General features: G+C 37.9%; 1 protein-coding gene across 2 annotated transcripts in view; it reads left to right on the top strand.

The window, feature by feature from the left end:
* COL11A1 (collagen type XI alpha 1 chain) overlaps window positions 1-16619 on the top strand; it is a 142650-nt gene that overhangs the window by 48949 nt on the left and 77082 nt on the right. For both annotated transcript variants that reach the window (XM_079760721.1, XM_079760722.1), the window contains 12 exons: window positions 1269-1331; window positions 2755-2796; window positions 3981-4043; window positions 4710-4784; window positions 5821-5904; window positions 7721-7777; window positions 11518-11571; window positions 14120-14173; window positions 14297-14350; window positions 14651-14704; window positions 16183-16236; window positions 16353-16397. In XM_079760721.1, coding sequence (XP_079616847.1) covers window positions 1269-1331; window positions 2755-2796; window positions 3981-4043; window positions 4710-4784; window positions 5821-5904; window positions 7721-7777; window positions 11518-11571; window positions 14120-14173; window positions 14297-14350; window positions 14651-14704; window positions 16183-16236; window positions 16353-16397 — 699 coding nt within the window. The remainder of the gene's footprint in view (window positions 1-1268; window positions 1332-2754; window positions 2797-3980; window positions 4044-4709; window positions 4785-5820; window positions 5905-7720; window positions 7778-11517; window positions 11572-14119; window positions 14174-14296; window positions 14351-14650; window positions 14705-16182; window positions 16237-16352; window positions 16398-16619) is intronic.

The raw sequence follows: 16619 nt of genomic DNA, 5'->3' as shown, positions 1-16619 counted from the left end.
TTTCCAGGTTTAAAAGGCAGCTTATCGCCTTAGCTAGTGTGGCTCAGTGGATAGAGCGCCGGCCCGTGGACTGAAGGGTTCTGGGTTCGATTCTGGTCAAGGGCGGCATGTACCTTGATTGCAGCTCAATCCCCAGTAGGGGCCATGCAGGAGGCAGTCAATCGATGATGTTCCTCTCTCATCGATGTTTCTCTCTATCACTCTCCCTTCCTCTCTCTCTAAAAATAAATAAAAACATTTAAAAATAATTAAATAAAATCCAGCTTGAATTCTCATATAAGTTTTGAACACTTATCACAGCTAGGACATCTGGATAGACTCCTCCCACCCCCCGGGGACCTGCCCCAGTTGTATCTCTGGCCACAGAGCCGGAGTCTTTGTTGAAAGTATAATCTTGAATAGAATTGTATCCAGATTTTCTCTTCATTGATATGATGAAAATGTGGTCATAATTATTTTGGGTAGTAAGTGAAATTTCTGATTTTTAGACTTTATTTTGGTGACGTTCAGTGATGCACCATACTTATTATTATATTATTATTATTTTAAACTTTTGACCACCTTCACCCATTTCCCCTACTCATTTCCTCTATTTTATTAACTTTAATTTGATGACACTTTTTGATGAATGCCTTGCAACAATTGTTAAGGTCTGCGGATGTCTTTATCTTTCTGTCTTTAAGAAGCAATTGTTCATTCTCATTCAGGATTCAGCATTAACGTTCATTATGTTTTCCTATGTTATAGTTTCAGTATTTAAACCTTGAATAGGTGGCTATTTAAAGAACACACTTTAATAGGTTATTTTAAATACATTTAGATAATTGCCTTATTAAAAATACTGGCCCGGCTGAGGTGGCTCAATGGTTGAGCATCGACTTATGAACCAGGAGGTCACGGTTTGATTCCCAGTCAGGGCACATGCCCGGGTTGTGGGCTTGGTCCCAAGTATGTGGTGTGCAGGAGGCAGCCGATCAATGATTCTCTGTCATCATTGATGTTTCGATCTCTCTCTCCCTCTTCCTGCCTTTCTGAAATTATTAAGTATATATATATGTGTGTGTATATGTGTATATATATATATATATATATATATATATATACTGTGTGTGTATGTGTATATATATATGTGTGTGTATATATATATATATACACACACATACACACACAGTATATACATATACTGTATGTATATACTATATATATTTAAAAGGACTTAATGGCCTTATTTACTTAAAGACAGGCTGCTTGAATTTTTCACTCAACAGATAAATGGCCATGGCGGATACGGGGAAAAAGGACAGAAAGGAGAACCAGCGGTAGTTGAACCTGTAAGTACTGGTGTGAATACATTGTAAAGGTTGGTAGTTATTTCACTATGTTCATTGAAAATTCTATTGTCCAAATGTGTATATAATTTGTCCCAGATAACTTGAGTTGGTAAGGCCATTTCTGGCAAGTGCAATCTCAATAAACCAAAAAATATAGAGTTATGGAATTTTAGGATTTGAAAGTGGCTGAAATGTGTCTAGTCTAATTCCCTCATTTTACAACCAAAGAACCTGAGATTCGAGGGGTTTAAGTGCTTCCCTTGGGTGTGAATGTTTGCAGGTGGAGCTGTAACTAGACTTGAGCTCTTCTGGATTCCAGGCCAGTGATTTCTCCTCTTATGTCTGAGTGGACATTATTAGACATATTTTTTGACATAGATACAAATAAGTATGAAAAAAGTAAGTTTCATAGCCAAATAACATTAGCTAATCAAGTGAAGATTTTTTAAAAAAAAATTCAGTTCAGTTTTACCTCCCAACAAAAAGGCTCCATTTCACTCCAAACATGACTTTTAAAATGATGTTAATGTTCTTACCACTCAAGATATTGGTAAGAAACATATTCTTTCCGGAAAGCAGTGTTACTAATGCTCTACCTGCTGAACACCTTGGGAAAACTACTGCATTAGAACTAAAGCAGTGTGTCCAATCATTGGCTCACGGTCATGCATATCATTTCAGAAATTACAATGACATAAACATTAAAAAAAGATGGTGGGTGAATAAAAATGAACGCGCTACACCTATGAGGACATTATTGGCTACCCACTGTATTTCTCCAAAATCTGAGAAAGCAACGCCACATGCTAACTAAAGGCTTTAAAAAATGTGTGTTTTCCGAATGACTTTGCCCTTGTTATGAACATTTACAACCAACTTTTAAAAATGACAAAACAATTCTCAGCAGTAGAATCATGAACGTTTTGGAACTGGGTTCTTATGCTGAAATAGTACTATATTCTCTTATGTACTTCAGAGCTTATCTCATGTTTATCCAGATTCTTTTGTCTGGACTTTCCTCCCCTTTTCTGAATGAAAGTGTTTGGGTGTCACTTCCATTCTTTCATTCACACAACCAGTATTGTCGTCCCTGCTTTGCGCCTGGAATTATTCCGGGAGCCGGGGACAACTTGGTCACATGTCTTTGTTTTCCTCTTCTTGGAATCACTTAGCATATTCCCCTGGTCATGTTCCTGATCGGAATATTTATATGTTTCCTCACAAGTCCATAGATTCTCTGAGGACGGGGACCATGTCTTCTATCATTTGAGTTTCTGCCCTTCCTCAGGCAAAAGTGTCTGTGATTGGTTTTACGTGGTGGAAACAGAGAATTCCCTTTTTAAAATGCTTTCGGAGAGCCAGTCAGGTAAAAGGTGAGCGGTGACACTTTCCCTAGAAAAGAGCCTGTTCTTCCTTATTCCAGGGAATGCTGATCGAAGGACCACCCGGGCCAGCCGGACCTGCGGTATGGACATGTTTTACGATTATTTTTGTCTTGATTTTTTAAAATAATCAGATATAAGATTTCTGCTACATTATTGAATTGACATATTTTAGACTAATTTGAGCATTTTATTATAGAGGCGAATATTTGTTCAGAGGACCTGGGCCTTGAATTGCTTTCTGATTTGGCTATCCAAATGATATTCTTTAAAAACAAACAAACACCTTTATTGTTTGAAAGTATTACAGATGTCCCCTTTTTTCCTCCATTGGCCCCTCCTAGCCCATCCTCACCCCCTGCCCCAGGCCACTACCCCCCTATCCTCTGTGTCCCTGGGTTATGATTATATTCATACAAGTTCTTTGGTTGATCTGTTCCCACCCACCACCCACCCCCGGCTTCCCTCTGAGATTCTTTTGAGAGCAGTGGAAATATATTGTGTTTTAAATATTTTTGTTGCTTAAATATCTCTGCATCTAACCTCATTTTCAACCTCTACCGGAAAGTTATGCAAGTAAAAGAAAAGCCGTGGCTATTTTTATGGAAAAGGTGTAGATGTATCTCAGTGAATGGGGCCCAGGGTTCTAAGAGACTGTAGCTGCCTGGTCTGTGTTTCTGAATGGAGTGACCACCAGCTCCTTTCGTCCTTCCCCTGTGAGGCGGATAGCACTGCCGTGTTTTTATTCTCGGGTAGTTGTGCTGATCTGGCTTTGTTCTGACGTCCTCTCTCTTTTGTGGGATTAATTAAAATCTCGTCATCTGAAAGAAGTATGTGATACTGGTGCCTTCAAATACTTTACCCATAAAAGAAAATATGAGAATGCCTCCAGGCTAAATGATGCCTACATTTCCACATTGCTCTCACATTCTTGAGGTCTAATCCTAGGAGTCTACCATTTCTTCCGTAAGACTCGGGACCAACATCTGCCTCAGGGACGTGACCTTGGGGAGTTCTCCTTCCCCGTGTTTCCCTGGACCGTCTGCCTCCACCGGGAGAGCAGCTTCTTAGAGGAAGCGTCCAGATAGCCACAAAGTGGCCCCTATATGTTGCCTGTTCATAGGAAGATAAATAGGGCGATTGTTTGAGAGACAGCTGTATGTTCATGAAAGATAAATGAGCTCTTCTTTGATGTTGCTTGGATGAGCTTGCCTGCATCCTAATGAGAGCAGGAGTCTGACTCAGATGCTGGTTTCTTCCTCTGTAGGGTCTTATGGGCCCTCCAGGTCTACAAGGCCCGTCTGGACCCCCTGGCGACCCCGGCGATAGGGTAAGTGAAGGGCCTCCTCAGAACTAAAGGATATAACGTAGATTAAAAATTAAAATATATCCTACAAGCTTAACATGTTATTCTTCTCACTGCGGAGGGGTGGTGTTTATACATTGAATGTTGTGCAACATTTAGGTTAACTTTTCTAACTATACTTTTAAAAATGAGGGTAAAGAACGTGCATGTTATCTATGTGATAATGAGTGAGAAAACTTACCAATTTCCATATTGACATGAGCCCGTTACTTTAGATTCAGTTCTTCAATTTGAATTCAGACAAAATTTCCAGGAACTGCCATGGGTGTTTAGTGGGAGGCTGGTAGAGTGTGAGCTAATAATGAGCATCACATCCTGGGGTCACATGGTGGAACAGAACTTTTATGTGAAGTCTCCCCAAACTCCTCATGCGGAATTCCATCCCTCTGTTTTTGGGGGTTTTTTTTGACCATCCTTGTGTAGCCTATAACTTTGCACATTATTAAAATAATGTTAACTGGTATAATGAAATACAATTCTTCCTAGGTATGCTTACTAAAAGGAGATTAACGAAGGAGGAAAGGACAAATGCCAATGAGATAATGTAGACTTATTGGCAGTTATTCAGTTTCTAATAAATTTGATTATTTCATTCATTTATTAATTTTGAGGATTTTATTTACTTTCTAGGGTCCCCCAGGACGTCCTGGCTTACCAGGGGCTGATGGCCTACCTGGTCCTCCTGGTACCATGTTGATGTTACCGGTATGTTCTTTCTTGTTGCTATAAAGAGGACTTAACATTTGTCATCTTGTTTCTGAAAACTATTGTTGGACCATATTACAGAGCGGTCAACTAAAAATCATCCTATGAGGTAGAAAATCAAGCAGCCTTTGGGAATTATGATAAATTTTACTGAAAGGGACATCTAGTAAATATCGATCTCTACTTTAGAATTAAGGCTTCAGGATTTGATTACACTTTTGACAACAAAGCTGAGAGTTTTTTCTTAATAGCCCCAATCATGTGCTTTATCCTGGTCATATGATTAATCTGTATTTCATGTGTTAACATAATATTAATATATTGTTTCTCACCATATAGACAATAGTTGATACTTTTGAAAACAGATATCTCTCTAGTGTCACTATTCATTGCTCAAAAGTTATTTGTTTTACCATGAGTTGCCTTTTAATGCTGCCCTGCCTCTGTGGGGAAAATGATTTATTTATGTAAATGCAATAAATTGCAAGTAATAATTACATAGTGAGAAATTGACTCATGCTGCATTTTAAGTTAAAATTTAAAAGAAGCTTTAGAATTTTATGGAGGAATATAAGTAGGATCGGTTTTTAGTAAAGAAAAGTTAAACAAAATAAACATATATCAACGAGTCCACTGTGTTCACAGTGATTCCAAAGTTTTACTCAACAAAATAGCAATGGCCCTGTGACCACCCCCGACTTTGTGCATTTGGGATTTTTACAAATGATTGAATAATATGGGTACCATATGTGCACATGAAAAACGCCTGATAGAGTTTTCAGAAATAATGGCATTTAACAGTGGAAAGAAGTCTCTAGTCTCTTCTACGAGTGGTAAAATGGTCTAGAGAACTTGCATACTGGACAGAAGGAGACTTTCTAAAAAAATAAAGAAATCTAGGCATCATGGTCCATGATGGAGTGACCTTGGACTTTTGTAAAATCCCGCTCTTTTAAGTCAGTGGCTTTTATCTAGTAGTTAAGGCCCCTGCTGAGCAAAGGCTAATTTTGAGTTTCTTCGTGTGACCTGCGCTTAGTTTCGCTATGGCGGCGATGGCTCCAAAGGCCCGGTGGTGTCTGCTCAGGAGGCGCAGGCCCAGGCGATCCTTCAGCAGGCTCGGGTAAGAAGAACGAACCGGTATCCCCCTAACCCCATTCTATGCTAAATTGTGCACACGTGTGTGTGTGTGTGTGTGTGTGTGAATGAGTGTGTGTGTGTGTGTGTGTGTGTGTGTGAGTGAGTCTGTGTATGCATCTGGAGGGTGCTACTATTTTGAACAAAATACTTACTGTTGAGTAGAATATTACATATAGATGGGAAAATGCTAAGATTGTATCTTTTGTCCACTAGGATTTTTTATCCTTGATTGAGCATTCACTGACTGGCCCTTGCACTGTTGCCATAGATAACTCTGGTGATAACATGCACATTTTTCAGTTTGTTTTGAAGAGTACTGGTGGGTTTATACCTAGCACTCTCTATCTTTCACTTCTTCCTACCATGGTAATAATTAGATTTATTGCAATCACATTATACATAAGTAAATCAAAGAAGGGATTGGGAAAGAGTTGAAAGTCATATAATATTTTTATTCATAGTGTAGTTTTTTTAAAGAAGAAAGGAAATAAAGGGCTAAATTGGTATGGTTGTGGGTACCCACCTGCTAAGTGATATAAATTACTATGTGATAACATTGTTTATCATCATAAATCTGACTGTATAAAATATCTGAAAACATAAGTTTAAATTCATTATCAATATATTTGTTTACATATTTATCAATCTATTCACCTAGAAATATGCCATTATGTGGTGACATCATGTATAAAGATAATGAAATGAAAAATTTATTCGTTTACTAGACCTTACCATAAACAAATATAAAAATATTGAAAATAATTTGTTAATGATTCCTACAATTTATCTTGTAAATTGTATTACTTTGAACAAATTTAAGGTAATTATTTGAGCTTAAACATTTTATGAGGCCACTGAATTCCTCATTTTATTAGTCCTTGCAACCTACTTGGAAATAGGTAGCAAGCATTATAATTCCAATTTTTCAGATATTTAATCTCAAGGATTAAGAAGTATATTGTCAAAAATCTCATGGTGAGTCAGTAGCGAAACTTTGGAGATCCTACCGTTTTCATCTTGTGCACTTTTCTAATACGATTTTACATATTATTTCTATTACTGTATTGTTTTTGATATCTGTTTGGATAATCTAAGTATTCACCTTTGGAATCACTAATATTCAAAACTCGCACACCATACTAATTTAACATCTATCAGATATTTATTCTTTGTACTCTACTTGTTCCAGCTTTTCAAGTATGCTAATTTCACATTTCTAATTGTCAGTGTCAGTAATGCATGTAATCTGTCTCCCATGCCTATGATTTCACAGAAAAAAATGTATTTTTCTATATAGCATTAAATTTGAGATTTATCAAAAGAAGTGTATCACCATAACTCTTTTGATCAATTTTGCATTTTGTCACCTGGCTTTCATTGTCATAGTCTTTCCTAAAATATGGCTAGAAAATGTTTACCTAAAAGTATTTTCAACGAGTACTGAACCTGTACATTTAAGAGAGGTCTATACATTATTCTAAAGTACACTTCAGATTAGAAAACTATATTGGATATTAGATTTCTTATTCTAAGATCTATTTTAACCTTTTTATTGAATAATCTTAGTAGTATGTGATACAAGATTGTATACGCTCCAAAGGTTTAAAAAATGTCTGATACTTATTTAGGTCATTCTAGAAGCTAGCGATTCTTCAGTAACCAGGCACTCTTCCTAGCATGGAGCTATCATGCCTGTGTTGGTCATCTGTCACGTGAGGGTTGCTTGTGCCAATGAATATTGTGGTTGAACACGCGAGTCCAGTAGGACATTCCTAACGTTGATATATTTTATTTTGTAGATTGCGCTGAGGGGTCCCCCTGGCCCAATGGGTCTAACCGGAAGACCAGGTCCTGTGGTAGGTTCCCCAATAAGATGATGTGTGTTTAAATCCCTAAAATAGCAGTTCCATGGGCAGCTTTGTTCAAGCAGTGTTTATACCTCTGGCTGGTGACACTAGGGTGTGTATATACCAACTCATGCTTAATTTTCTTTCCATTTAAAGAATCTATTAGAATGGAGTCCTCAGTAAATTTTGATGGAAATGAATTTTTTTTGTTTCAGTGAAAAGTTTTCAAATCAAGTAAATACAATGAAAAATGTAGTCACATATACAAATGCTAATTTTTCTACATGCAAATATAATATACTTGCATAATATTTAGAGTTACTAAAATTCAATTTTGCATTAAATTGAGACTTGCTTTTATGCTAAACAGAATTTTCCGTAATAAAAGAAAAAGTATTTGAGGCCAGTGAAAATTATTCCATCACATTAGGAGCAAACAGGAGACCTGGCTTACACTCGAGACTGCCTGCAGTATTCCACACAGTGATCCAGACACTGGAGAAATTATTTGTCTTTTAGAGACTCTTGGAAAATAAGTGTTTGATTTTCCTTACTAGCTTGCTAATATATTACGAATATTTTTTAAAGTATCTTCAAATCTTATGAAACTTACTAAATAGTAAGCATTGTAGCAATCCACAAAATACAGATTTTTTTCAAACCATATTGTTTTCTTTAGAAAAAAAAGAACACTGTAGGATCGCAACCCAATTTCTCATTGATTTTAGGATTAATGGAATAAATAATGTCTATTTTAAATATTTGTTTTTCAAAATGAGGCATGTATACTCTGCTTTTATATGATTTTATATGCTTTCGATTTGCTTTCTTGAAATAGGCATTTATAGAAATTATAGACTTGAACATGAAAATCTTATCTTGGATTTACTTAGTGGACACATAGCAAAACTATTTTATTCAAGTTTAATCAAGTACACAGGCTTCTGTTTAATCTCTTTGATTCTTATTAGGATGAGTGAAATGGTTTTCTACTTGTATTTTATTGAGGAGTTTGTTATGTAGTTTTACATGTATTTGCAGTTCTCTTAATTCAATCTTGAAATTCCATAACATTTATATATTTTGAAGGGTTTTACACTCAATTATATGAGCTCATGTGGAATATATGTTCTGACAATATGTCCCACAGAATTTATATTATACGTAATTCTATGTGCATTATTAAGTGTTATCATGTATTTTTACTGTTCTGCCTCTCACGGTATCATAAGGAACATGGAAGATTCCATGCTACTTAACAAGGGAAGAAATAGTGTTAATAGTTAATGGCTACTTAGTGATAACTCCAATTTACCTGATGAACGAAAACCAGAAGCATGTTAGTGCTTTACAGATTTGGGCACAGAAGGGTTGCCTGTATATTTCATTAAATATAAATGCTCTTGAACCCTGAACTTGAGACTCTGATGATACAGGTTCAGGGTTGGAAGTGGCAAACTATAATTTTAAAGAGTTCACCAGCTTGATTCCTATAGTCAAGAATGTTTGGGAAACACTGACATGTATTACTTTAAAAATATTAGTCTAGGGCCTCTAACACTGTCTTTTCCAAAAGAATTTTCCTACTTATCATCCAGACAAACACAAGCCTAGTGGATATGTAGCGGGTAAGGGCAGTGGTGAGCAGAAGCAGTAAAACCAGAGAAAATTGGCATCTCCTGTTTTCACCAGTCATTAAGGGTCACGTCACGTGGGCAGAAAGAAAGCATTAACGACCTTGTACGCATTCTCAATGTTACATTCAAGATGAATGAATTTTACTACTTACGTCTTTGTTATGGGAAATATTAGGTTCCTTAAATATTAAAGGTAAGTATTCAGAGAAAAAAAAGTCACATTGCTTCTTTTTACCATTTTCTCTAGTATCCTTCGCTCTAAAACATCCAATTATAACAGACTTTCAAATATCTGTTAACGCTAGAGTCCAAAAATTTTTATACATTAAGAATTTAAAAAGAAATAGAGACTACATCAATATTTTAAGACAAATATGTATATTCTTTCAATGAAAAAATTCTTTATTCAGTTGTGTGTGTGTGTGTGTGTGTGTGTGTGTGTGTGTGTTTTCCCAATAGGCAAATGGGGGCTTAGCTTGTAAAATAGACAGGAAACAGAAAATGTTTTTTCCCCCTGTCCTGTTACTCTCAATTATTGCATGACAATTTTCTGAGTAGTGTTTGGGCACAGTAATTATAATCCGTTGAGTAGGTTAACGCTTATATGCAGCAAATTAATTAAAATGAAATCAACTGCCCTAGCATTCAATTCAGTGATTATTAGTCCCAGTTAATGTAGCGCTCCAGTTTTTCTTTGGAAGACATTTGGTTATAGGAATTCTTAATTAGAAGTTTGAAAGTCATCGTTCTTGTTCCTTTCAAGGTTAGAAGGTTCATGTTTCTGACTTGCCCTACTTCTCAGGAGTCCTGTGAATAGTTATTTTACGTTGGAGCCACCAGGAGGCTCTAGGTAGCTAACATCTTCAGACAGCAGAATTTTACTTTTTTCCTGCTTTGATTCAGTGCACTATTAATCGAGTATGAATTTGATTTAAATGAACCCTTCACTTCTTAGACACACAAAGTCTATTTGCATGGCATGCAGGAACTATTACCACCAGGTTCAGCTGTAATGTTCTAAACCTTTCCAGGGGGTTGAACCAACTAGTCTTTATTGTTTATTTTTATTTGTTACTGATTTGACCTTGACACACCAGGTTTGAATCAAAACAACAGAGCATGCTGCAGTTTCACCCCAAAGTGGTGGTTTTACTTTGCCCTTTCTTTTTTTTAAAGGTATTTTTATCGATTTCAGAGAAGCAGGAAGAGATAGAAACATCAATGATGAGAGAGGATCATTGATTGGCTGCTTCCTGCACCCCCCACACTGGGGATCAATGGAGCCCACAGTCGGGGCATGTGCTCCGACCGGGAAGCGAACCGTGACCTCCTGGTTCATAGGTCGATGCTCAGCCACTGCGCCACGCCGGCTGGGCTACTTGACCCTTTCTTGCCAGCCCAGTGGGTCGTTAGCGAGAGGCCCAATGAGTGCTTTTAAAACGAGTACTTACTATTTATGTCGAAAACTCACAGGACCTTTACAAAATGGTTTTCTGTTTTTCCAGTTAACGTGCCCCGCTTTTGCTGCACTTTGTGCATTCGGTACATGTTGGTAAGAGGTGTTTGTCACAAGGACTTGTTCTCGTAGGAGAAGCACAGGCCAATCTGAGAAGAATAGGCATTGGCATTATTCCGGGACTATTGCGACGATAGCAGTAGCCTCTGTTCTTGACGCGCTGTTGCTGTAGCATGCAGCGTCCGGTAAACGTCTGAGTGTAAAAGCAAGAGCCCTTTGCCTCCTTCTTGCTGCCCACATGCACTCAGCACACCTGATGCCTGTAGGACGCATGTAAGAGCGATGATAAATAACGCCTGTGTGTCCCCGTCAGTGCCCTGACGGTGCACACATTAAGGACAATTTCCATGTGATTGCATGAAATTGGCTTCTGTGTGGTTATGCATGAAATAGTCTTCTCAATGGAGCTCACCCTGGATGCATTCTGAGGAGTTGCCTTTCAAAGGACTTGGAGATGTTCTCCTATTAATACAATCGTGCTAATTGGAGGAGGTATATTTTGAATAATGTTTAGTCATCTCAGGTGACGATGGTGGGAGAAGAGTGGGTAGGGAATTGCCCAATTAAATGACTGCATCCTCACTCTTTCTCTCCAGGGGGGGCCTGGTTCGTCGGGGGCCAAAGGGGAGAGTGGTGACCCAGGTCCTCAGGTAAAAATTTATGTCACTTATTTCATTTTTGACGTTTTTGTTGTTGTCAAGTAGGATAATGGAAGTGTCTGCCGCTTGCTTTATGAGTAAAGAAATACTGACTCTACCTGGAAGCTCACATCAGCTCATTTCACTGGGAAATCCTTAGTGGCCAGTTGACTGCCAATGACTTCATTAATTTGAACAAATATTAAAAGAAGATAAACCAGGATGGGAAGGGGCTTTGTCATGTTAGCCCTGCAGAATAGGAAACTGGTTGGGATTGTACAAAGCAGGCAGAACGATGACGGTTTTATTGGTGGTGTCCCTGCCTGCAGCCCCAGGTGCTTTCTGGGAAGAGTAAGTGGTCTGGTTTCTCAGCACGGACAGTTGGCATACTTGACAGGAGCTGACTCCACGGCCGCTGTAGAGCTGAGGCAGCTCAGAGAAATGGAAACATCTGGAGCCGAAATTTGTAAAAGCTCTTAGATTCCACTTGCCTGGTGCCAAATGGAAAGTGTTGTTTTTCTTTAATGAAGATAAATAAATAGAGTCACTCAATATATGCACATTATGAAAGAGACCTATTCTAAAAAGCAGAAAAATAAAATGCGATGTATTTTTTTTAAAAATGCGTCCCTTTCTTAAAAGAATGCTTCTTCATGTACCCAGTAAGCATAACTTCAGGTCAGAGTGCAGGAGTTCTCAAGTGGCCACTGACTGCTTTGTTTTCTTCTTTTTAAAGTCATTTCATTTACAAAATAGCGTACGGTAACCTTGACTTTTAACACCTATAATATTCTTTGCCGTCACCACCACAATCATGAAGATCCATGACCCCCAAAATGTCTGGGTGCCACCACCCTGCAGTCACATGCGCAGCCCAGCCCCAGCATCTGACACCCCTGACCGGTTCCTCATCACTCCAGTTGCATCTTTTCGGACCCCCTGTCAGTGACGGCACACACTACATGTGTAGCCTCTGATGCTGGCTCCCTGCACTCAGCACAGGGCCTTTGCGAGGCCTCAGGGCTGATGAGCGGATCGATCCTCGTTCCTGTCCGTGGCTGAGCAGGACCCCCGTGTGGGTGCACCACAGCTCACGGACTTTGCGATGAGAACAAAGAGAAGGCCGGAAAGGCATTGGGGTGACTCAGAAGGTGGCGGCGGCGTCCTTTCTGATGCTTGGTCCATACTGCCCATAAAGGGACCGGAAGCATTTGCAGCTTAACCGAGACTTGCATAAAAATATTGAAATAACGCTGCATGAAACTAAAGAGTTTAATCTTCTGCAACGTTTAAGAACTTTTTAAAATCAAACTCGGGTCTTTAAAAAAAAAAATAGATGAATCTGAAAACACTGCAGTAGGTTTCAAGAATTTTGTGTTGTGTTTTTTTGTTTTTTTATTCCTTAATTCCAAAGAGATACACATTCAAATGATCATATTCATTGAAAACTAACAAGATTTGTCCTGCTATTAATTGCCCCTTGCCTGCCAGCTGGGTACAGGGTAGAGTTCTCTCTGCAATGATTTTTTTAAAAGCTGCATTTTCTTAACCTCTAAGTATTAGACACTCTTAACTTTATAATTTTTATAATCAGTATTTTTACAGTGATCATAAAATTATTTGTCATTTTAAATGCGCTACATTTTCTACCACATTATATGCATACTGTTTAAATTAACTTTAAATATTTATAGTTAATTAAATATAAAAGCCTATGTAATATTTATACTGGAACTGCATTTGATCTATGATTAGTTGTATAATTTTATTTTTAAAAACATGTGTATCTACCTCCACAGGAGACTTCATATGTAGATACAACATTGCATTGTACTGATTCAGGAGAGAAACACACTGAGTATCCAGCCTTCACTCTGCAAGGCATGGTGCCAGTCAGTAATTTGCATTAGGGATTGCCAGGCATCCTCCAGCATTCTACGGATGACTGAGAAAAACCTGTGCTAGGCATGGCGCTGAGTTAGAGGAGTATAGAGGAGAAAAAGAGAGATTTAGTCCAAAACTGCAACAGTTAACTCAATGGGAGAGTCAACTGTGAAAAATAGGCAATTATAATCCAGTGTGAAAAATGAAATAAAAGAATACCTAGGAGAGGAACTGCCAAAAATGAAGGGAAAGGTGTTTGAAACAAAAGAGGAATGAGATGGATGGGTTAGGAGTGTTTTAAGTCCAGGGAAATACAAAACCCTCAGGTTTTGGGAAGAAAAAAATTAAGGATTTTTTAAAATGTTTAAAATATTACTGTGTTCCTTTTGTTTAAACGAAGGTGCATGTTTATATAAACTTAATAAAATAATACGACTCTTCTGCAAGAAGTCATTTAGAAAAATTGATTCACTTTTAGTTTATCTGGATTTTTGCATAAGAACTGATTTTCTTGTGTTAAACCAATTAAGACATAAAATAAAGAGAAAAAGGTATTCAAAAAATGATTGAGGTAAAGTTAATAGGATATAAACTCTTAAAACCGTGTCTGTCAATGTGATTGAGTTTATTGGTGAAGAACGTTAGAAAATGGATTAATTGTGATGCTTTGGCACAGGGTCCTCGCGGTGTCCAGGGGCCACCTGGTCCAACGGGGAAACCTGGCAAAAGGGTAAGCTTGGCTTCCACGGGGCTCCTGGAGGGATGCTGAAGTCATCGGCTCTTTTGTCGTGTTCTCCTCTGTGCTAGTCGGGAAATACTAGCTTTTGGTTCATCATGTTCTTGGCATTATCAGGGTCGTCCAGGTGCTGATGGAGGAAGAGGAATGCCAGGAGAACCTGGGTCAAAGGTCAGGAGCTCAGCTGCTATTATATATTCAGATCCTGTATGTCCATTCAGCCCTCACAATTTTGTGTTTTAAAATATCTTTCTTGATATAAAAGACTATTTCACAGTGAAATTATCCCACAGAATGAAACTGGAAATGTGATGATGATGATGATGATGGTGGTGGTGGTGGTGGTGGTGGTGATAGTGATGGTGATGATGATGATAGTGATGATGAAGATAGTAATGATGAAGATGGTAATGATGATGACGTTAGATAATGATGGTGATGATGATGATAATGTTTATGATGGTTTTATAGGGGGATCGAGGATTTGATGGACTTCCAGGTCTACCAGGTGATAAAGGTCACAGGGTAAGACATACCATTCTGTTACTTTTTATATAGAGATAATACAAGAATATTAGGAAATATTTTAGAATTGATAAACTCTAGGAAAATAGAAGGAAATTTACTATTTGTAAATCCAGTTAGTAAGTCATGACACCTACCTGATAAAAGAATAATAAAGGATTTTTTTAAAGAAAGATAGAGTTACATATGCAATCTATAATAATATGCTAATTAGACCAGACAACTGAACGACCTTCCAGACGTCCTTCCGAACAACCTTCCGGATGAAGCCATGGCTGTGAGGGCGGAGTCAAGCCTCCGCTGCTTCGAGGGCCAAGCCCCTTGCACGAATTTCGTGTATCGGGCCTCTAGTACTAATATAAGTTCTTTGTTTTTAGATTTTAAAATACTCATTTTATATAAACATAAGTTGAGCTGGAATTTTTATTTACATGTATGTAGAAATATAATTATAGAAGAACAATAATTTAGGGATTTAATTTTGCCTCCCATTTTTTTATAATTGCCTTAATTTTTCTTTTAGCCTTACATTTTCCACTTGTAGAAATATACTCAAAGGAAGACATTTGTAGACAATCTGTTATTAGTATAACAATATACTGGACACTCTTTTATTATACAAAATGAGAGGGTTCTGGTAGACAGAGACACCACAGCTATTTCTTTGCTATAATATAACCTTGCAACCCAACGCAGGAGCTTATAATTGGGTAGGGCTAAATAAACACCATTGTAAACAGCAATCCTGGAGATATTTTTAGTGGGATATTAAGCAGAGTCAGTCTCTCCAAAAAAAAGATCAGTTTTGGATCTTTACATTTTTCTTTTCTAGAAGTTAAGAATGAAGGTAGCATAACCTTTAGGTAAATTGGAGAATATATTTTAAAAAGAAAGAAGGAAATAAAGAAAGAAAAGAGGAAGGAAGGAGGAAGGGAGGGAGGGAGGAAGGAAGGAAGGAAGGAAGGAAGGAAGGAAGGAAGGAAGGAAGGAAAGCTCGTTGCCTAGCAAGATAATGTATGCATACCACATGTCAAGAGAAATACATAATTTTGCTTTTTTAAAAAAAATCCCAAATTCCTTTAGTATTCTAGAGTTGTGCTGATTTAATATGAATTATTTTAGAAGCAGAAAAATTTCAAATGAAATTAAAATCACCAAAGTGTATCCACGTTTGAAATAATTTTCAGGAAAATAATATTTTAATGTTTTACCTTATAATAATTCCATGTCTGGAAATTATTTTGAGTGTTTAATTTAAACCTTTTTGTTTTGAAAATCAAGGGACTATTTCCCTAGCATACTGTGTGATACCAGTTCATGTCAAATGATGGCTTATCTGTGAGGAGCTCTGAGGAGGGCACTACAGCATAAGGCTTCCTGCCCAAGGCTCTGTTCTGGGTGGTAGGAGAGCTACAGAACCAACCTCTAAACCGTCTACTTCATTTCCTGTTCGAGTCACATTTGTGTGTATTTACTAGGGTGAACGTGGTCCCCAAGGCCCTCCCGGCTCTCCTGGCGAAGACGGAATGAGGGTACGTGAAACTTTATTTTTTATGGAAATGCTTAAAATTAAACCTAAGAGAATAGATCACGTAGCAATGACACATTGTCTAATTGTGCTCCTCTCCCACTCATTCTGCAATGACAGGGGGAAGACGGAGAAATTGGACCCCGGGGCCTTCCAGGGGAAGCCGTAAGCAACTTCCGTTCTTTGTCAATTACACCCTGTTTGGAGGAGTACTGGGGGAGGGGGGAGCGGGGAGGCTGCACACTAAGGTCAATGGTAAAGGCAGGTGACTATTAATTACCAAATTACCCCGGTAATTATTATGTCAGAAAATTGAAGGACACATTGCGTTTTTCTGGTATCAGTTCTTAGACATTGGAGAGACAAGACATGTAAAATATAACATCT

This window comes from Cnephaeus nilssonii (assembly GCF_951640355.1).
Source record: "Cnephaeus nilssonii genome assembly, chromosome: 21".
NCBI lineage: Eukaryota > Metazoa > Chordata > Mammalia > Chiroptera > Vespertilionidae > Cnephaeus > Cnephaeus nilssonii.
The sequence above is the reverse complement of the archived record's forward strand: the minus strand, read 5'-3'. Positions and strand labels throughout refer to the sequence as shown.